The sequence below is a fragment of the Dunckerocampus dactyliophorus genome, chromosome 8, assembly GCF_027744805.1.
Source record: "Dunckerocampus dactyliophorus isolate RoL2022-P2 chromosome 8, RoL_Ddac_1.1, whole genome shotgun sequence".
NCBI classification, from domain to species: Eukaryota; Metazoa; Chordata; class Actinopteri; order Syngnathiformes; family Syngnathidae; genus Dunckerocampus; species Dunckerocampus dactyliophorus.
The window spans coordinates 25,961,633-25,984,457 of record NC_072826.1 but is presented as its reverse complement, the minus strand read 5'-3'; the positions used below and the strand labels follow the sequence as shown (position 1 = coordinate 25,984,457).

Below are 22,825 nucleotides of genomic sequence, written 5' to 3'. Positions count from 1 at the left end.
TCACACGCTCACACACACACACACACACACACACACACACGCAAGCATGCTGGAAACTGGAGCTGGCTCAGACCCAGTTGGATATTTTAGTTGGTACACACATTTAGAGTGTTTGAGAAGAACACACACGCACGGACATGATCAACACTGTTTACTACCGTATGACTGAAAAGCAGAAACCATGTCATGTTTGCCATGCGTGTTAATGAAAGACACACAATGACTACCATGTGGCGACAACAGACTCCAAGATGCACGGCCTTTTGTTCACAGTGCGACAAAAAAAAACAACACACTTATTAACACGTACATGTTTACAACATTCAGTGTAAGAACACAACGCAACTGATGACTGTCATTTCTTGTTTCTTTAACCATTAGGTTTTGCACACTTTTATTATTTACACTCCAGCACATCGGGCAGCACAATAATAATCATATTTATAAATGAATACATCAAAAGTCAACAACATTACGATTTTTGTAAACGCTGAATTTGTGTACCTAATGAAGTGTACTTGTGTTGAGCGTGTGACACTTTTGGGAAATGATACAGGGTGTCCCTAAAATCTGGACATACAATAAACATACAGTACATTATTGACCAAAAAAAGTTTAGTTTACTACTACTACTAATATATATATATACTGTATATATATATATATAAATCAAAATTAAATAATTTGTAAATCTTTTTTTAAAATTATAAATAACTAAATATAATAGTATACATATAATAGTTGTTGTTAAATTGTATAATTGTTTAATTAATAATGAATTAAATAATTTAAAAAAACAATGATAACAATAATAATATTAATAATAAAAACAGCATATCAAATAGTTATTAATAAAAATAATTAAATAATGTAAAAAAAAGTTTTTAATTAGTCAGTAAAATTAGAAAAAATATATATTACACATAATTGTATACATTAAATACATCAACAAGAATAAATTAAATTCATTAAATTAAATTCCTTAAAAAGAAAAACATTTTTATTTTTATGAATTTATATTCTATATATTAAAGTGTTTAAAATGTGCATATTATTTTTATAATTGTGTAATTTTGCCTGTGTACACACATAATGCACATACGTTATACAAACAAGTAAATAATAAATAAATCACTCATAAATTAACTACAAGCTAGCTAAAAAAAAACATGAATACATTTTTATAAATGTAAAAATAATATATATTTATCTATTTTTTAAACACTGTATAAAACTATACTCTAATTAATACATTAAATTAAAAAAACACATTTATGTCTATGATATTATTTATTGTTATTATATACAGTATATTAAATGTAAAATTCAGTATAATAATACACTGTTTGCCGTGATGACACACAATGAGATCACACACACACGCACATCATTGAGTATGCATGTGTGTGTGTGAGTGTGTGTGAGGTCACAGAGTTTCTAAAAATGTTAGACACCTGTTGACTGGATCCCACTGGGAGAAATTCCACCCACTCATTTGTGTGTGTGTGTGTGTGTGTGTGCACACCAAGAGAAGGCCTCACGTGGGCCCCACCCCTCCAGCGACATCACTTCCTGTGCTGCTCTATTTAAAGGGGCTTCATTTGGAGCCAAAGTGGGCGACTCACCCACTGACCGAGTGACGATCCCAAAGGCTTTGGATGTTCTCACAAGCTGACCTGAGAGGATCTTCAGTCTTAGCAGAAGATTTGACACTTGGACTTGCTTGGACCGGTCTGTCCTAAGCTCTTCTGGCACAATGAGCGGCGGCGGGACAAGCACGGTGCCGCCTCAGGCATTCAAACGGGCCGTGAGGAAGATCAAATGCGCCGCCATGGTGGCCAACCTGGCCAAGAGCTGGCAGGGCTGGGCCAATGAGCATGCGGACAAGCAGGACGCCATCCCCAGCGGCTGGATGCCTTCCTCTGTGGACCAGCAGGACAAAAAAGAGAGCAACCACGTGGTCAAACTTAGTATAATGCCCCGAGTGGTCGCTGCAGACGCTAGCGACATCGCAAGTCCCATCAGAACCTGCTCCGTCACCAAAACAGTGCAGCCCAAGCACAGCGAGTGCAGCGGCGGAGATTTGGTCAGCGCCATCCGGAGCAAGATGGAGTCGGGGCCCGAGGAAAGCAAGCCATTCCTGGGCAACGAATCACCGACGCGGCGACGCCACATGAGGGCGCTACACGGTGCTGGAGGAGGCGTCATCCATGACAGGAAGTTGATGCTGCAAGACAGGAAGCTGGGGTCCAGGAGCAGCAGCCTGGACACGGAGGACAGCGGACTGGGGGACGAGACGACACCCGTCGACGGCAACGATGCAAAGACCGAAACAACCGACGTCAAAAAACAGACAGGCAGGCCCAAGGTAGAGGCAAGAGGTCCACTTCAGTCCAGCTGAAAGGCCAGATGTGTCGCGTGTGTGTGTGTGTGTGGGCGAGGTCAGCATAACGTAAACAGCGTGTCGTCATAGCGTAGTCACACCGTGGAAGATGCTCACTGAACTGAGGTCCCGTCAGGCTGCTGGTGGCTCAAGCATTGAGTTTTTTAGGACTTTTCCAGAAAATTAGAGACAGATTTCCAATTATACAACCTCAGGAGTGCTCATCTTCCAGAGGATTTATTCAAAAGAGCATATTTTGTCTACCATACATTGAAGTGACCATTCTGTTTCAGCCAACCAACACACTGCAAAGTGTCTGGCGCCGCCCTTCAGGTACCAAAAAGTAATACAAAATGTCCCTCTAGTCTGGACATATAATAATGTATACATTATACAAAAAGTTTGATTCAATTAATAACCTATTAATAATTAAATAATTAACAATGCATGAAAAAATATTTTAAAATAATTGTTATTTTAAAAACAACAATTAAAAGATTTTTTTAAATTATTTTTTATAAATAATTATATTAAAATTAATATATACAATTAAAATTAATAAAATGTGTATTTATATTATAGCAGGTGTGCTCTAAAGTCTGGACATATTGTAACATACAGTATTCCCATATACATATATTATAGAAATAATAATCAAAATAATAATTAGGTAATAATATGTTAGATATTTCATTATTAAATAGTAATAATAATACAAATATTTTAAATATATAATACAATAAACAAAACATTTTAAACACATACAAAACAATAACACCTATATTGAAATGAATATATAAAATTTAAAATAATAAAATATGTATTTATATAATACAGGCTGTACCCTAAAGCCTGGACATGCTGTATAATATTCACACTTACATCAATTTTACAAAAATATAATAATTATATAATAATGCATTAAAGAATTCATTATTTAATAATAACAATAATAATAATAAAAATAAGAATAATCAAAATCAAAACTAATGTGTAAATTTATTGTATTATTATATTTTACATATTGTTATTTATATTGTACAGGGTGTACCCTAAAGTCTGGACACAAAATGCATACACTGTATTATACAATAATTTAAAAACAATATTTATATTAACATTTTAATATTAGAACTTACAATATTAGAACTTCTATTATTAATTATAATTATTTATTATAATATATATACTGTATATATAAACATTGAATATATATAATATAAACAAATTATATACTGTAATATAAATAGATCTTTTATATTTTTTATATGCAATTTATTTATTTTATTATAATAGATTTTGTATTTAATGTATTTTTAATTTGATGAAATTAATTAATTGTATTAAACATAGTATACATGTATATTATACATGTAGATTATATGTCCAGACACCCTGTATATATTAAATTAAAAATGTTCAATATTATTATTTTTTAAATAATTGTTTAAATATATATATTTTCCCTATGCGTCCAGGCTTTAGGGACAGCCGCCTGCCTGTTCATTGTGGTGTCTTAAGCACTTTTTTTCCCGTGAAAATTGAAGAAGTTATTTGTCTGAGTGTCACACGTGAAGTCCTCCATCATTGTCACAGCACAAAAACAAAATGCACGGCGTTCTGATTGGTCTGCCAAAACATTCCAGCACAAACCAATGCCGTCACTTTGACGTCGCTCGAAGAAATCCAACTCCAAACACAAGTGCGACACTAAAATGTGGCCTATAAAAGGCCGTGCTGGGAGTCGTTAAAACAGGAGCTGGCCTGCAGCGCCACGTCAATAAACCTGGAGTCGACCTTCAGGTGCGGCAGCCACAAAACAAGCCAAAGGTGAAGACGGCCTTGATTGACAGCTAACAGGTGGACGCTCAAAAGAAGACTAAAAAAGATGCACCAAAGTGCAGCCTGCAGCTTGCCTTTTATTGCCTCGAGTTACATTCTAAAAATACAATACAGCAAGAAAAAAAAAGAAAAAAAGAGCAAAAAAAGACGTGATGTAACGACAATAAGTAACACTAATAATAGTACGCTTCATCATGCCCCCTGCTGGCCACAATCCTCACACATGAAATGATTGGTCCATGTCAGAGTAGGAACTCTGTTGATTTAACACAACTAGAGCTGACCAAATAACACCATGTGCCTCCTCCCTAGATTAAGATCGCCACCATGGGCGACATCAAGAGCCGCTGGCAGCAGTGGTCCGAGCAGCACGTGGAGGGCCAGAAGCTGAATCCCTTCAGCGAGGACTTTGACCACGACTACGCCATGAGCCAGCGCCTCCGCAAGGGCGACAGCGGCTACGGGCGCCCCAAAGAAGGCTCCAAGACGGCCGAGCGGGGCGACCGGGCCCACAGGCACATCCACAGGGAGATGGAGGAGATGGTGTGGATCATCAGAGACATGGGTTTCAAGGACCGAGACGGCAGGGTGGTGGTCACCTTCGGACGCCTCTTTGACCGCTACGTGAAGATCTCGGACAAGGTGGTGGGCATCCTGCTGCGCTGCCGCAAGCACAAGATGCTCCACTTTGACGGTGAGATGCTGTGGAAAGGACAGGACGATCATGTCGTCATCACGCTGACGGACTGACACCGTGGGAGAAACCTTCTCGGTGGACCTACTGGAAGTTTTAAACATGCTAGCTGCTAGCGCTACTTTGCCTCTGAGGTCGTACTACTTGACCAAAGTTAAAATACCTCTAAGGTTGCACAAAAACCTGTCATGCTTTGACAAACCTCATGAGACTTGAAGAAGACCTTAATTCTAAACCACGCATTTTAGGATTAGGGTTAGGGAATTAGGGTTTAGGGTTAGAGTTGGGGTTGGGGTAGGATGGGAGTTAAGGGTTAATGTAGAGTTACAGTTAGGGTTGTGTTCAGGTAGGGTTAGAGTCAATATTTAGGGTTTAGGTTAGGTTGAGGGTAAGCCTTAGGGTTAGAGTTGGGATTGGGGTAAAATGAGAGATCAGGGTTTGGTTGAGTTAGAATTACAGTTGGGTTAGGGTTAGAGTTCAAATTTAGGGTTAGGGTTACGGATTCGTTTTAGGGATTAGTCTTAGAGTTGGTGATGGGTAGGATGAGAGGGGCTAGGGTAGAGCCAGAGTTAGCATTAGGTTAGGGTTTAGGGTTAGGGTTTCAAGTTCGGGTTGGGGATTAGGGTTGGGGTTGGGTAGGATAAAAGTTAGGGGTTCGGGTAGAGTTAGAGTTAGCGTTAGGGTTGGGTTAGGGTTAGAGTTAGAGTTAGGATTTAGGGTTAGGATCACGGGTTAAAGATTAGGGTTAGAGTTGGGGTTGGGTAGAATGAGGGTGAGGGGATAGGGTAGAATTAGAGTTAGTGTTAGGATTGGGTTAGGTTTGAGTTAGGATTTAGGGTTAGGGTTACTCGTCCGGGTTCAGGATTTGGGTTTGGTTAGGGTGAGAGATATGGTTATGTCAGGGTTAGTGGTTAGGGTAGGATTAGGGTTAGGGTTAGAGTGGGGGTTACAGGTATCGGCTGGGGTTAGGGATTAGAGTTTGGGTAAAACAGGGATTGTAGGGACTGTACGACACAATGTACACCTCAAAGTCAACTGTGTTAATCCTTTGTGAAGAGAATTTTGGTTAATTGTTGGTTTAAATGCGTTACTTATCAACAGTGGATAACTTCTTTTTACACTTGTATGGCAGTTGAAACGTGACTTAAAACACGGTCTGAACAGGTAATGCAAGCTTTATGATGGATGGATGAAAAAATGTAATAAAAAGTCCTAAATGATGCAAATAGCTCGAAAAAGACAAAGGAAGAGACGCATTTGATTCATTTTTTGCATTTGTCATTGTACTTTATTTAGTCCAAGTCACAAAATATCATGTGCATTCAAACAATCATAGACAAAACAAACAGGAGCAGAAGTTGACTGTTAAGAAATACATTTGTCTTGTTAGGAAAAAGTGTTGCTGAATCATTTTCGTATTCATTCCCGAATGTGACAGACAGCTTTGTCAGTTCACAAATCAAACATCTATGCTTTTTTTTTTGTTATGTTAGTCCTTGTGGTGTGTTTAAGGCCTCCGCTGACTGAGTCTAACCCTAAATATAGCATGAGCAGACCTCCGCCAAGGCCGCCACATTTTGTCATGTGACCAGGAAGTTCCCTCAAATCACAACGACTTTAATAACGTCGTCGTGTGTCGCTACAGTTGAATGCCGTCATCAAGAAACAGCAAGTTAAACAGGTCAGATTATAGCAGTTCCGCTTAAAGTCATCTAACATTGTTCAAAGCACACAAACTGCGTCTCAATCGGTGCACTTACGTACTTAGGCCTTTTGAGGGCATAAGTACGTTCACACTGAGAAGTCTGCACTCAACACGCCCTAAATGGTTAGTGTGCAACCTCAAGAGTCACCATATTGACTATATAGTGGAAGGGGAGGAACTAACTTGAGGGGTTGCAATTCACTATAAAAAGGAGAAAAGAAGAAGTGCATAAATATTGTAATCATCATTTCCGGTAAGTGCACAATGACGGTAATGGATTTGCCACAGCTACACTCCACTGTCAAAACTTGCGCACTCAGGTACTCAGGAGAGTATGGTTGTAAACCTCAGTCCCCGAAGCCTTAAGAGTCGCGCTGGACGTAGAGTTGACAGCTCAATGCCTAGCACTGTCAACTCTCATTCGATGGACCGTGGTTCGAGCCCCGGGTGTGTGCAGGGCGGGGTGGCCCGGGCGGGTTACACACACAGTATACATATTGAAGTGCACACTTGCTGACTTACACATCAATAAGTATACTGTTTACACTGCGTACTTACAGTATGAGGCCGCAAATGTTGACAGTGCAGTGCTGTTCCAAATCCACTTCTTTCATTGCGCACTTACCAGAAATGAGGATCGCAATGTTTATTTGCCTCCTCTCCTATTTAATTGTGAATTTCAACCATTCAAGTTAGTCCCTCCCCCTTCCACTTTGTAGCCAAGAGGGCGACTACTGAGGGTGTTAAGTGTCCAGGGTGTACGCTCACAATTTGAGACGTGTTGAGTGAAACATCCGGGTACTGTCAGTGTACTGCATTTTGCCATAAATCTGAGCATGAGCGCACTTATGCACTTGAGTGCGGGAAATGAAACACAGCCACAGTATACTGTACTTATCAAAGTGTACTGATGGAAGTATTCCATTTGAGACGCAGGCTGTTTAAATACGCACTTGCTGACTTACACTTCAATAAGTATACAGTGTACACTGCGTACTTAGTTCCTGAGTGCAGTTTGACAGTGTAGTGCTGTTCCAAATTTACTATTCTCGTTGTGCACTTACCAGAAATGATGATCCCAATATTCGTCTATTTCCACTCCTTTTTAAGTGTGAATTGCAACCACTCAAGTTAGTGCCACTGCTTCCGTCACGTAGCCAAGATGGCCACTATTGAGGGTGGTAAGTGTGCGTCACTGCACTCACCATTTGCAATGTGTTGAGTGCACTGAATTTTGCCATATGCCTCAGCGTGAGCACACTTGCACTCATAATACTAAGTGTAAGTGTGGAAGTGCACAGCCACAGTATACTTATTGAAGTGTACTGACGGAAGTATTCCATGTGAGAGACACAGCCACACTTTACCACTAGGAAGCTAGGCTAGCCGCTAACGGCGACTCAAGGTGACTTGAAAGTCATTCATCTGCCGTTTGGACGAGTTTGTAAACTCAGTGATTCTCAGTTAGCCCTGCAAACAAAGTTTTTGGCACCGAAAAACATTCAGAAAGAAACACTGACACTTCCTCCGCTGCTTGGTTTGTACTAAATATGAAATATTTCTACTAGAGCTTGCATTTGTTTGTATTTCGGAAAGCAGCCCCTCGCCGTCCAAGCAGCCGCTCCACGGCTTACATGAAAAATCATCTAAATAAATATATTGTATCCCATAATAATACATCTGCAGTGTATTTAGCAGTGACAACAAGCCTTGATGATGACACATAACATAACAATACATTTATTATTGTGTTGTTTCTAATATTTTGGTGACCTTATTAAGCTACGTGAGAGGGTGAAGATATTAGAAACAGTTGTGATACAGTGTAGTTGTACAAGAACATGTGGTTGAAAAACGCCTTTTGCAAAAGTGAGTTAAGAGATTTTCATGTGCGTCAACACTGAAGAAGCTAGCGTGTTTTCAATGGCGGATCTTTAAAAAACTGCCCCGACTGCAGCTTTGAGTTTATTGCTTTACACAATGTAGCTCTGTAAAAAATAGAATCATAACAGTAATAATTGTTATTATTTCCCTGCAGTGCTGCTACCGGCAAACCTGAGGCCTCAACGCTTTCAAATAATTATAATTTCATTCAATGGCGTGTGTGTCCTGAAGTCTAGCCTCAAAAAAATGAAAAACTGTTCGGACTTTAAACGCTAAAAGATGAACGCTACATCGTGTTTCCCATTTAGCGCTTCGCCGTCATCGCATGCAGCTTCGCGCTCATGCTAGGCCTTAGTGACTGTTTTTCGTCGGGCATGCAGGTGCTAGCGCTAACGCTACAAACGCCATCGTTCCTGCCCGCCCTCATCCGTCAAGCCTACACCAGGGGTGTCCAAAGTTTTTAATGCAAACAGTATAAGCTAAACTATCTGAACAAAACATCCACATCTTAGCTTTGTGTTACAGTAATCCCTCGCTTATCGCGGTTAATCGGTTCCAGACCCGACCGTGATCGTGAATTTCCGCAAAGTAGGATTCCTTATTAATGAATGGAATATTTTCGTAGTTAGGTCATAGAAAATGTGTTTACGACCTTCTAAATACGCATTTTAACATTATGCAAGCCCTCGAGACACAAAATAACACCCGATAGTCACCTTTACTGCTATTACCCAATATAGTAGACCTAATAAGAACCTGAACCTTGTTGTTCTTTTTAAAAATTTTAACTCCTGTTCTGTACAGTACTTCCTGTGTTGGCTATTGTCTCATCAATGTAGCATTACTGATACCTAGTGACCAGTGCAGAATACTACATCTAATCACAAAAATGCATCTTCTGAATGCCTTATATTAGTATTTCACTTCATTTAGCAATTTTTATGCATCAAAATGCTTCATTTAAGCAAAAAACACATACAATTTGCTTAAATATGCGTATTTTTGATGACGCGTAGGCCGTATTCAATCGAAGCGGCAAGGGATTACTGTATGCCAAATATAGGGCGAACAAAAAAAGAAGCCCCGGGCCGCACTTTGGACACCCCTGAGCTCAACCCTTTGGCTAACAATGTCAATATTTACACAAATAAAAGACTTTATGAATCATAAAGTGCCCAAATGAAACAACACCTTCCTCCCCCCTGCTTGCTGACAGCTAGCTGCATTTACATTCGTCACCCACAACGACACGCCGCGCCGCGTTGTGTTGAAGTGTTGACGAGGAAGGAGAAAGACACTCGCTGGTCAAAGTTGGCACAATAACAGCTGTTAGCAGTTAGCCAAAGCTGACAGAGAACGTGTACAAAGACGCGACAAGACTCTCCACACATTTTGGTCTCGACATAACGACACGGGACAAAAGGAACGCAAACGACACAAACACGTTTAGCGCCACTGACGTCGCCAGGGTCACAGATGTAACGAATGCCATCTAGTATGGTGGTAAACCTCACTCCCTGACGCCCAAAGAGTCACGCTCCTTTTAGCTCAATGGCTAGCACTCTCGACTTTCATTCCGGTGTGTGCAGGGGGTGGACCAGACATGGGTTACACATGCCCCAAACCTCGAAATGAACATTGAAGCGTCACATTGATTGACAGACATGATAATGTGAGGGGGCAAATTTTAGGAGGCGGGGCCAACAACCAGGAAGTAAGAACACTTGCACTAATTTTCCCTTCAAATGACAATCGTGTTGTTGTTGTTTTCTTTTAATTACACATAGCTGATGAAGTCACTTTGCAGTGACATTTGGAGGTTAGTTTTATTGGACAAAAGTTGCAATTTATGAGAGTAAAGTTGAAGTAATCCGAAAAGATTGTTGGGAGTGGGAGGAAAAAAGCTTAGAGGAGGATGTCGGTTTGTTGATAAGTTAGTAGGTTATATTTATGTAATAATTTTTTTTTTTTGCAGCGTAAAACGTTTTTGTCCGCGTACAAAATAAGAACAAACAGAATGTGTAACCGACCAGTCAAAAGTTTGCAGACACTTTACCATGTTATTGTATGAGAAAGTGACTCCAAACTTTTGACTGGTAGCGTTTATGTCTATACAGTGGCACCTCGGTTTCCGTTATCATTTTGTTCCAAAAAGCTCAGGCGAAATCCGAATAAATTCAAGAAAGAAGTCGTACCAGAAGACAAAGGTAATGTCTTGTGTGGCTCTCGTTTCCCCTCCTCCCTTGCCGCTCTCCACCATCTTTGCCAAAAGTCTTCAATGAAGGTAAAATCGATGTTAAATGTTCATTGAGCCATTTCATTCATTGATTATATGCATTTTGCATTGTGTTCTGCATGAAAAACTATAATTATGCTTCATAAAAGTGTGTTTTCTGTTCATTTTTTCGGTTTGTGTAACACATTATTTGGATTTACATTATTTCTTTTTCATAACATTCAATTCATGATGGACATTTTGGAACAGATTAATAAGGAACGTTTTCACATTGATTTCTGAGGGCTGTAAAATACTAGAAAACGTACGTGTAATGTGTATCCTAGTGAAAACTTACGCATTGCAGGACGCAAACCCGAAATACCAGGCAGAGGTGTTCGCTTGACAGGAAATCTAATACACGTTCATCACGACAGGACGCACAAAAATCATCAAACAGCATAAGATGCACTTTAAGTCGGCCATTTTGGATGTTTTTGTTTCTTTTCTGTGTAATATTTTGATGTGTAGTGTTGGATTTTATCTGTAGAATAATAATAGACGAGTTACGGGCCGCACTTTGGACACCCCCAGACTCACCTTCATTGGAAAGGATGCAAATTTTGTGAGGTTTTTTGGGGAGTGGTGTTGATAAACCCTCTCAGAATGTGAAGATACAAACCTCACGTTTCATACGCCCCAGTTTTCGTATGATTCGCTTTTTGATGGCTGTTCTCGCCAAAATGTGTACACTGCCTCGGTTTTCGTACGTGTCAGTTTCTGTCAGACATTTTGGAGCGAATTAATGACAAAAACCAAGGTACCACTGTACACGCTTGTCCCTGCAAAGGTCCTGTTGTTGGACGTTGCTACAAAGCCAACTTGGTCTGATGGTGAAACATTGCGTGGTTTGAACGAGGAAAACAAAACTCCAGCTTGTGTCCAGAGCGTCCACACACACACACACCGTGGAAGCTAAAAGACAACAGCGAGTGTCTCGGGTGGTCCCGATGGACGTGAAGAAGCAGAGCTGAGCCCGCAGCGTTCTGTCGGTCCAAACAGCATCCTCATTTAAGTGGTCCCGAGAGAGAAAAACACGTCCAAAGTTTAGCCTCCGACGGCACCTCAGTCCCGAACGTGTCCACAAGCCATCTTCTTCAGAGACGGCCCCGTGTGGACGCGGGCTAGCCCCGGGTGGACAGAAAGGTGACCTGTGGGTCGTCGTCCTCAGGGGCGCTCGCAGCAGGGCCCCATGGCGCTCTCCAGGGACATTTGTGACGAGTGGCGGATGAGCGGCGCCATGGTGGGCTCCACCATGGACGAGGTAGGGAAGAGCTTGTACCAGCCAATCACCATGGAGCTCAGGTCCAGCTCCTCCAGGAGGATGCGGGCCACGCCCATGAAGCATTTGCGCTCCATGCGTCCGTAGTTGCCCCAAACTATCAGCTGTCACATGCACACAAGACAACAATCTGCATTTATTTGGAAAACAACGCCTATTTTTTACTTTGACTGGTGGACACTGGAGAGCCTGCAGTGAGTCACCAGATCCAGCAGGTGGCGCATTGACCATTACTGCCACCTGCAGGACTGGATGACACTGTGTTCTGTTGCCATGGCGATGAAGGCGCCAACATTCCGAGACAGACAGCGGCTAATTAAAGGGGAGGGGCTTAGTGGCTAACTGTAGCAGCTGTACGGAGAATATGAAAGTCATTCAAGACGATGAAGAACATGTCTTACCTGGACCACCTTCCCCTGAGGGCTTTCGGAGAAGACCAGGACCTGGTTGTAGAGTGGGTCCAGAGACTTCCTCATGGACTTGGTCTTCTTCTTGGCCACGCACATGCCATTCTCCAGGAGATAAACTTTAATGTAGGCCGCTGCAAAGACACCAGGAGGGAAATCAATAGGATGCTTGCTGACTTTACACTCAGTTATTTGTTATCCTCTTCAATCTATCCCCTCTACATTTTGTTTTTTCTCCCTTCTAGCTGCTGCTGGTTTTGTTCTTATGCAATTAGAGAGATGGCTGCTTCGCCATTATGCAAGCACGGAGCGGAAGCGCAGTCGCGTTTTAATAGTTGGCTGTTACACAATTCAACCTTTTTACACTCCAACGTCGGCGCAGTTAGCAGATAGTCTTGACAGAATGAGGATCATGACACAGTGGGGAAAATAAGTATTTGATCCCCTACCAGCCTGTAAGCCCTATGGAACAATTATGTGTCCATGAAACACACAAATGAGTCCTGTGCCTTTACGAAAGTTCTCCTAATCTCAACTCATTATTCAAACCTCTCCACCACCATGGGCAAGACCAAAGAGCTGTCAAAAGACCCAAGGGACAAGATTATAGACCTGTACCAGACTGGAATGGACTACAAGACCATCAACTGTCATGGATTGAGATTCTGCAGTGCCCGCAAGGTCCCCCTGCTCAAGATGGATCAAATACTTATTTTCCCGGCTGTAAGTAATGAGGGATGGAATGCAAAGTGCTTCTGTTGTGTGGGTGAGTGTCGGGGGTTCACCTGGAGGTCCTTTAGAACCCGCTTTCATGGTGAGTCCTCTGGCCTGGACCACCTCCACCTCCAAACCACCATTCCTCTCCATCAGGCCGATCTCCACGTCACCTGAATGGACCACAGCGTGGCGTTCAATGACTCAAACAATCAATCAGTACATTGACGTGCACATAGGAACGGTCTTAGTCTGTGGAGGTCTTTATTATTACACAAAATGACCCGCAGGCTATTCCAGGACCTCTGAGGTTACATAAAAGTAGACTGGACCAGGTTCTGTCAGTGTTGTTCAGCCAAGGACACTGACTGTCTGCCAGGGAGGAAAGTGACCCACTTACAGTCTGTCCTTGCAAACGCTGGCAGAGAACACACAACTATGCTGATGCGAGTGACCCCCTCTACTGGTCACAGTGTTACAGCGTGAACATAGCAGGAATGCTGAGAGATGAGCACTCACGTGATTTGGGATTGGGGAGGTGTTACTTTTCTTAAACCAAACATTGGACTGTTTCCTGCACGATGCAAGGAAGTGAGAAATATCCCAGTTGGAGTTTATGATCTAGTCAAATGTGTGTGACTCGTGCTGTGTCTCAAATGGAATACTTGAATCAATATACAGTACTTCAATAAGTATACTGTGCTCTACTGTTATATACTATTGTCCATTACTGTCGTTACCAGGAATGACGATCGCAATATATCGTCTTCTTCTTCTCTCCTTTTTAGTGGTGAATTGCAACCACTCGACAGAGCTTCTGGATCGCCCCATAAAATATCTGCCGGCTTTTTGTCACATCTCCATTGTCCAATAATTAAAAAGGAATTTGTCATGACTTTTTCTCACTTGCGTGTACCCCCTGCCGGGGCAGAGATAATGGCGTCACTTTTCGTTTGTTCCACTAGTGATGGGAAACACGATTTATTTTACTGATTCGAGTTCTGATGAGACACTCACCGAAGTGAATCGGGTACTTGATTTACTCGAGTCACTTATCACAAAGCGCATGCACAGAAACCCGCGCCTGCAAAAGAAGTCGCACCTGTGAGTCAGTGATACTCGATTATTTATCGAGTACCCGTGAGTCAGGACAACTTGAGTCTTCATCATCCAGTGAGTCAGTGACACTCAAATCTTTGTCGCTCACCCGTGAGTCTGTGAAACTTGAGTCTTTGTCAAATACTCGAGAGTCGGTGAACCTCGAGGCAATGTTGAGTACCCATGAGCCAGTTAATCTTGAGTCTTCGTGGAGCAATTGTGAGTCAGTGAATCTTCAGTCACCTTAGAGCACACAAGTCAGTAAACTCAAGTCTTCTTCAAGCACTTGTGAGTCAGTGAAAACTGAGTATTTATCAACCAGTGAATCAGTGAAACTCGAGTCTCTCTGGACCACCGGTGAGTCAGTGAAACTAAAATCTTGGTCAAGTACTTGTAATTCAGTGAAACCCAAGTCTTTGTCAAGTAACCTTGAGTGAGTGGAACAGTGACTTGAATCTTCATCAAACAATAAGTCAGTAAAACCTCAGTCTTCATCAACCCGTGAGCTAGTGAAACTTGAGTCTTCGTCGAGCACCCGCGAGTCAGTGAAATTTGCATCTTTGTCGAGTACCGTGAGTGAGTGAAAATCGAGTCTTCACCAACAAGTGAGTCAGTGAAACTCCAGTCTTCGTCGAACAAGCACGAGTCAGTTAAACTTGAGTCTTCATCAATCCATGAGTCATTGAAACTCTAGTCTTCGTTGAGCGCCCGTGATTTCGTGAAACTCCAGGCAACACCGAGCACCCGTGATTCAGTGAATCTTGAGCCTTCGTTGAGTACCATGAGTCAGTGAAACTCGTCAGCGTCGTGCTCCACCGTGGTGCATTCAGGCTGATCTTTATCGAGCACATGTGATTCAGTGAAATGGGAGTATTAATCAATCCGTGAGTCAGTGAAACTCGAGTCTTTTGCAGTACTTCTCAATGTGAAGGCACTTATGTACTCTAAAGACAAGGGCTGTGCCTCAATTCGCGCACTTCCTCACTTACGCACTTAGAAGTACGTGAGTTGAGACACAGAACCACACAATAACCTCCAGTGTAGACAAAATAGGCTACAGGCTAAGGTGCCGTCTCACCCATAGATGTTGTGGCTAGTGTTTGCCGGCCTACAAACTGGGCCGGTCCCATCCCGTCCAGGAAGTCGCTGAACTGGGCATCGGACGCCAGACACACGCCGCTGTAGTTGAGGCTGAAGAGAAACACACAAAAGAAGACGGTCACACATTGTTGTACTCCTATCGGCACCACAGTGTGTGCATTGTGTTGCTGATTAGCCCTCTAAATGTGCACATTTCTTCCAGCTTCCGTGCTGAACGAAGGGAAATATTTCTGAATATTTACGAGACTATACCGACGGGCACAAGCACTCCGACTGGCGTTTAATTAAGTGCAGAGCGGCTTGGCAGTCATTAGTGCATAATTTACAGTCTCTGCACACAAAACCACTTAGTGGAGATTAGTGGTTTATGCAAAGATTAGCATCTTTTCTCAGGTCATTTTAATATTCATTCATTTGCTTTGTTACGTCATGCAGCCTGCATGAGGCATGGAGTGCACGTCAATGACATTCATGCCAGCCAGTTGTAATGAGGCCAGCGTGTGTGTGTGCGTGTATGTGTGCTTCTGCTTGTGTGTTTGTAATAATGCAACATTAGCCTCGTGGGTATTACAGGGTGATAAAATGCTGGGCTTTAGATTAGAATGCTGCTGTGGGGATTACACAGCAGTTTCACTGAAGAACGATGCTGGATGTAAACCGACTGGGCATCACGCATATCTAAGGTCACATTTTATCCACTTTTCATGATTATTTCCTGCAAGTAGGGCGCCACACTCACTGGGAGCTTGGGATGTGTCAAAACAAATATTTTGTGCACACAAGAAGGTTTTTTTTGTTGTTGTTATGACACTTGAAGGCAGCTCAGTTTTAATATGCACTCCAGGGATTGACATTTAAATAAATTCCCTTATCAACTATGGGGAAAATGAAGGATCAATTTGTTGTTATATTTTTATTGAAATGTTTGATTTTTATTCATTTGTATTAACCCATAATAACCCAGACCGCTTTGTGAATGAAGGAAAATCATGGTGGATATACCACAGACCAGGTGGGACACATTTCTAAAATTCTACTAAATTCATGTGAAAGATGTGCGATTTCACATGCATTCATGGCAAATGTGCCCCTTAACGTGACACTTTTTTGTGCTTAGTACCACAAATGTACTTGATGGTGATGTCGCAGTCCAAAAGTCTCTTACTTCATCACAGTGTCACAGCATCACAGACTATATAAACTTCTGTGTGGAGAACACTGTGCCCTCCAAGTTGGTGCGGTGTTTTCCCAACAACAAACCCTGGGTGACCTCTGAGATTAAGGCCCTGCTGAATAAGAAGAAGAGGGTCTTCAACTCGGGGGACAAGGAGGAGCTGTGCAGAGTCCAGGGGGAACTGCGGCATAAGATCAGGAAGGGGAAGGACTGCTACAGGAGGAAACTGGAGAAGCGGCTGGAGGAGAATAATGCCAGGGAAGTCTGGAGAGGCCTGCAGACCATCACAGGCCATGGTAAAGGAGTGGGGAGAGGCCAAGCCAGTGGGGACAAAATCTGGGCAGATGAACTCAATCTGTTTTTCAACAGATTTGAGTCTGCCCCCCCTCCCTCCCCTACCAACTCACCACTCTTCACCCCCACATCCCCATCCCAGCCATCCTCTACCCCCCTCTCCATAACTGATGATCAGGTGAGGAGTCAGCTGAAGAAGATCGAGGCAAGGAAGGCCCCGGGACTGGACGGCATCAGCCCTAGAATCCTCAAGGACTGTGCTGACCAGCTCTGTGGAGTTCTCAGGCACTTGTTCAATCTCAGCCTGAGCCTGGAGAAAGTCCCGGCCCTGTGGAAGACCTCCTGTGTTGTCCCGATACCAAAGACACCGCGTCCCAAGGAGCCTAACCACTTCAGGCCTGTTGCCTTGACCTCTCACCTGATGAAGACCATGGAGAGCCCCTAGTGGGCACTCAGCTGGACCCCCTGCAGTTTGCTTACTGGCCTCGGATCGGAGTGGACGACGCAGTGATCTACCTGCTGCACAGATCACTGCTACACCTGGAGGACAGCGGGAGCGCTGTGAGGGTCATGGTTTTTTACTTCTCCAGTGCCTTTAACACCATCCAGCCGTCACTACTCAGAGTGAAGATGGAGAGTGTGGGAGTAGACCAACGCCTGACTGCATGGGTTATAGACTACCTCACCAACAGACCACAGTATGTGAGGCTCCGTCACTGTGTGTCTCACATGGTACTCTGCAGCACAGGTGCCCATCAGGGTACGGTGCTCTCCCCTTTACTCTTCACCCTCTACACCTCGGACTTCACACACAACTCCACACAGTGTCACATCCAGAAGTTCTCCGATGACACAGCCATTGTGGGTTGTGTTTCAGAGGGGAACGATCTGGAATACAGGACGGTCATCAGGGACTTTGTCAGCTGGAGTGAGCTTAACCAGCTGCAACTCAACACCAGCAAGACAAAGGAGATGATCATTAACTTTCAGAGGAAAACATCTCACTTCACACCGGTGAACATCCAGGGAGCGGACATAGAGTTGGTAGACAGCTACAAATTCCTGGGTGTTCACCTTAACAACAAACTGGACTGGTCCGTCAACACCCACGCCCTCTACAAGAAGGGCCAGAGTCGCCTCCACCTGCTGAGGAGACTGAGGTCCTTTGGTGTGTGCAGGACTCTTTTAAGGACCTTTTATGACTCTGTGGTGTCCTCAGCCATCTTCTATGCTGTGGGCTGCTGGAGAGGGGGCAGCACGGACAGGGACAGGAGCAGGATCAATAGGCTGATCAGGAGAGCGAGCTCTGTCCTGAGCAGTCCTCTGGACTCCGTGGAGGAAGTGGGGGAGAGAAGGATGTTGGCTAAGCTGACCTCACCTCTCACCCGCTACATGACACTGGGTTCCCTTAGCAGCTCCTTCAGCAGCAGACTGTTACACCCACGGTGTAAGAAGGAGAGGTTCCGCAGGTCCTTCATACCGACCGCTGTCAGGCTCTACAACACCTGTACCACCTGAACCATGTTGTAGTCACTATGTGTTCTTTACACTGTACTCTTTACTTGCGTATCTTGCTTGCTGCTGTAATAAGTGAATTTCCCCGCTGTGGGATAAATAAAGTACAAATACAATTACTGTGGGTGCTGTGGACTCGTAACTCGTCCATTTTATTCATTAAAGACCGCACTTTAGCGAGTAGAATACTCGGTAAGAATAGTCTGTGTGGCCTAGCTCGTATTCCTCTGCACCTTCCTCGTCTTTGCTTACGTTCTCGAGGCCGCCCGCGAGCACTTCCACCCAGCTGGGTGGTGTGTGTAGACTCTGTTACTCTGGAGAGCTCAGGGACGAGTCAAAGATCGGTGATAAAAATGTAGACGCTGCAAAATCCTTGTCGAGTGTAAGATGTTGAACCAGATCCGATATGAGCAATATGATAACTGCAAATCTGGAAGAGACACTGCTTCGCTGTGTGTACGCGCCACCATCTTGAGTAAGTATAGGTCAATGAAACTTGATTTTTCATCAACCAGTGAGTCAGTGAAACTACAGTCTTCTTTGAGCAACCATGAGTCATTGAAACTCAAGTCTTCGTCGAGCATCTGTGAGTCAATGAATCTTGAGTCTTCATCGAGTACCTGTGAGTCAGTGAAACTTGATTTTTCATCAACCCGTGAGTTAGTGAAACTTAAGTCTTCGTCGAGTAACCGTGAGTCAGTGAATCTTGAGTCTTTGTCCAGAAACGATGTGTCACCAAAATTCAAGTCTTTGTCGAGTACCTGTGAGTCAGTGAAACTTGAGTTTTCATCAACCCGTGAGTTAGTGAAACTTAAGCCTCTGTCAAACACCTGTGAGTCAGTGAAACTCGAGTCTTCGTTGAGCAATTGTGAGTCAGTTAAACTTGAGTCTTCATTAACTCGTGCGTCAGCAAAACTCAAGCTTTTGTTGAGCACCCGTTAGTCAGTGAATCTTGAGTCTTCGCTGAGCACCGGTTGATGTTGGTAATGAAGTGCAGTCGGTACATTGGCACACTGGATATTGGTAACACAGCCAATATATAAGAAGAGTTTAATTGTAATATTTAACAGCCTGTTGTTAAAAGGCTTTAAAATTACCTTCAACGTCACTTAGGGACTTAATGTGTCCCAGTCAAGCACATTGAAAGTGTTGCCATGGGTAAAATAATAATAATAATAATAATAATAATAAAAATGTAAAAGTTGCAAAGTAACACTGAAATCCTAAGTGGCCATGGATGGAGGCCAAGACGGCAGTTATGTGATCACAACAACACCTTCTTGTTCCTGTTAAAAGACGAGCATTTTGTGGTGTCGACAAACAAACAGGCGAGCGCTCTCCTCCTACGTGGAGTCGGTCACAAATGTGCGTCACCGTGACCGCTTGCGTCTGCGTGTCTTTATCTTGGCTGGGAAAAAAAACATATTTGGGGACAAAGGCAGATGCCAGGACTGAACTAGCTTATGTTCGCTTTGAGGATGATCACCTTTGGCTCGGGAGGTAGAGCTCGTCGACCAGTTACTTAGTTTCCTGTGTAGTAGCAGTAGCGAAAAATGGTGCCACATCCAGATGGTCAATATAGATAAAAGTGCATGATAATGCGCCACATTTCACCATCGCTAATGTTTGAACTAGTAATTCATTAGATTACCCGTGACCACATTGTGGCAAAGCAGTGGTTTATGCACTAACAGGCAGGAGATGTCAATGAATGTCTTTTATAGTGAAGTGCAGTACCTCTTGCCCCCGTGCTCTGCGCTGGTAATACCCAACTTTTGCGACATGAAAGAGAAAGGTCAGTGAAAAACTGCCGGCCATCCCTGCAGGTTGTCCTGCATGCTCGGTTTTTTTCTTTTTCATCACAAGAAATTAAGATTATTCTTCAGCTCCTGTCTCAAGATGCGCCTTTACTTTTTAAAACTTGCATTGCAGAATAAAGTATTTATCACTTTCTCTCTTGTTTTTCCAAACCCATCTCTTCATAATAAAATATCTAAACTGTGCATGGAGTAAACAGATGACTATGCATACAAACAACTGTGTGTGTGTGTGTGTGTGTGATGCAATCATCCTCTGCTGATTTTGGCCCCACCCCGTGAGATTTTAAAGCCTCCCAGCCCCCATCAGTCGCTTTGCTTTGTCTTCTTATGTAACTGCAGAACTTCACGCCGGGCGCCAGGTTGGCAGTGTTCCGTGTGTGTGTGTGTGTGTGTGTGCGCGTGTGTGTGTGTCATAGTACTACACTGGTTTTGCTGATGTCATAAGCTTCTTGCCTCTTTGTGTTTTTGCATCCCTCCCATCCCTCTCGAGATGTCGTCCCTACCAGGATGTAACGCCACACGTATGTATAATTGGAATTTTCGGCTTGGTACAGCAGTGTACGTTAAGTGAGGGGCAGGAAGTATAACCGCCTCATAAAAATGCACTGCAGTCCAGCCTTCTCGATGGATTGGCTTTAGCATTTTTAATGTACAAAATGTACATTCTTTAATTTTCTTGTATACGGCCCTCAGTGGAAAAAGTTTGAACACCCATGTTAAACTATGATATATTATTTACTTTTTTTTCTTTTTTTAATTTATTGTAGAATTACCTGCTAGCCGTTTTTAAGGTTCATTTTAGAAATCGATAAAGCTGTTTAAACTAAAGTTAAGAAGTTTTATGTTTTGCATTTTCTTCCCTAACTGTACTCATAATGAAACATTCCATGACCTTCAAACCAAGGTACCGAGCCATCATTATGGCATATTGTTGCACCCATAGTTGCAGAAAAACCTACTATACTATACTGTACTATAGTATACTACAGCAGATCGCAGCTTTTAGCGGGTGGGTACCACAATAAATGCTTAAACACTAATATGTATGCAAAACAATACTATTTTATACTCATTTATTACCCACAAGGCATGCTGGTTAACTTCTTGTTGGAGACGTGTGCATATAGGCTTCCCAGCACCTTGCAGGTTATAAATGAGTATACAGTAGTATTGTTTTGCATGTAAGTACTAATACTGTATACATGCAAAACAATACTATTTTCTACTCATTTATTACCCACAAGGCATGCTGGTTAACTTCCACTTGGAGAAGTGTGTATATGGGCTTCCAGCATACCTTGCGGGTGAACGTGAGGAATACAATAGTACTGTTTTGCTTGTATGCGCTAATATACATGCAAAATAATACTATTTTATACTCATTTGTTACCCGCAAGGCATGTTGGTTAACTTCCTGTTGGAGACGTGAGCATATGAGCTTCGCAGCACTAATATACGCACTAATATACATGCAAAACAATACTATTTTATACTCTTGTATTACACAAGGCATGCTGGTTAGCTTCCTGTTGAAAAAGTGTGCATATGGGCTTCCTACCATACCTTGCATGTGGAAGCGTCTCTTTCGATACCTGCAAAGTCGGTGTTGTGCAGTTACATTGCGTCTTCCATGTGTGTTACTTTTTGTGTTATTTTTGGTTGCATCGTGAGGGAGGCAAGCATGGAGGTGAGTACGGGGGAAATGTCAAGCTAGTTAATTGCAAATGGACAGTACTTCCTCAAGCACGTTGAAGTCTGAGCAACTGAAGTTTTACCAATGTGGGGCACATGAGATGGGTTTTACAGCAATACACAGACTAATTATTAGAGATTATAAGCACAAAATGGCGGGTTTTCCCACAAATAAAGACCACTATATACGTTATACTTACTTGCCCTCCGAGCCATAGCTGTTCATGCTGTCCTCGATGGACTCGTGACTGGCCTGGCGGACCGTCCTGCTGGGCATCTCTACGGCCAGACCGGTCTCTGTGCTCCTCTGGATGGCGCCCTTCAGCTTCCTGCCCTCGTTATCCACTGAAAGCGCACACAAAGTACAGAAAGAGTCTTGTTTAATTGGGATGACCTTGAAAAGTTTTAAAAGGTATTTTATGTCGCTGTAAATCACGCCAGAGGTTTCCAGAGGACACAAAATATGCAGATGAAAAAGGAAAGTCACACTCGCTGGTCTCGTCATTAGTGGTGGTATTTGCTACCGGACAGAATTGAATTTGTGATCAATAAAGTATCAATGTCATTGGTAATTCACGCATACGTTCACTATGTATGGCCCATTTTTAGTAAAAAAAACATTGAAATACAGGTTATATGGAGCATACTGGCCACTATAGGTGTCAGTAATGACACAAAACATTGATGATCACATTACCATCACTCTGCATGTAGTCAGCGATGGCATGTCCGACACGATAGAGTGAAAATAAGTTCTTCTCCTATTGCGTGTGGAAGGGAAGTGGTAAGTTTTCGGCTTCTTACTTTGTCTTTCTTCCCCACTCCATTAGAAACCCTCTCTTAAGTTTAGAATAAATACATTGGAGGTTAACTAGTTAGCTCTCTAACATGCTATGCAGCCGTGGCCCTCTCTTGTGTCCCTGCAGTGATACCGTTCGCAATGTG

The 22,825-nt window shown here is 42.8% G+C and overlaps 2 protein-coding genes across 2 annotated transcripts in view; one reads left to right on the top strand and one right to left on the bottom strand.

The window, feature by feature from the left end:
• Positions 1 to 1,662: 1,662 nt before the first annotated feature.
• abraa (actin binding Rho activating protein a) lies at positions 1,663 to 5,510 on the top strand. Its single transcript, XM_054784897.1, has 2 exons — positions 1,663 to 2,368; positions 4,538 to 5,510. Exons 1-2 carry the CDS (start codon positions 1,757 to 1,759, stop codon positions 4,973 to 4,975), a joined length of 1,050 nt encoding a protein of 349 aa, XP_054640872.1. The 5' UTR covers positions 1,663 to 1,756; the 3' UTR covers positions 4,976 to 5,510.
• Positions 5,511 to 5,579: 69 nt separating this feature from the next.
• The window catches only part of rims4 (regulating synaptic membrane exocytosis 4), a 29,040-nt gene continuing 11,794 nt past the window's right edge, over positions 5,580 to 22,825 (bottom strand). Inside the window, exons 2-6 of the mRNA XM_054784898.1 lie at positions 22,081 to 22,225; positions 15,363 to 15,475; positions 13,258 to 13,359; positions 12,467 to 12,606; positions 5,580 to 12,169 (exon numbers count right to left, since the gene is read on the bottom strand). Of these exons, the coding sequence (XP_054640873.1) occupies positions 11,951 to 12,169; positions 12,467 to 12,606; positions 13,258 to 13,359; positions 15,363 to 15,475; positions 22,081 to 22,225 (719 nt within the window). The 3' untranslated portion in view covers positions 5,580 to 11,950. The remainder of the gene's footprint in view (positions 12,170 to 12,466; positions 12,607 to 13,257; positions 13,360 to 15,362; positions 15,476 to 22,080; positions 22,226 to 22,825) is intronic.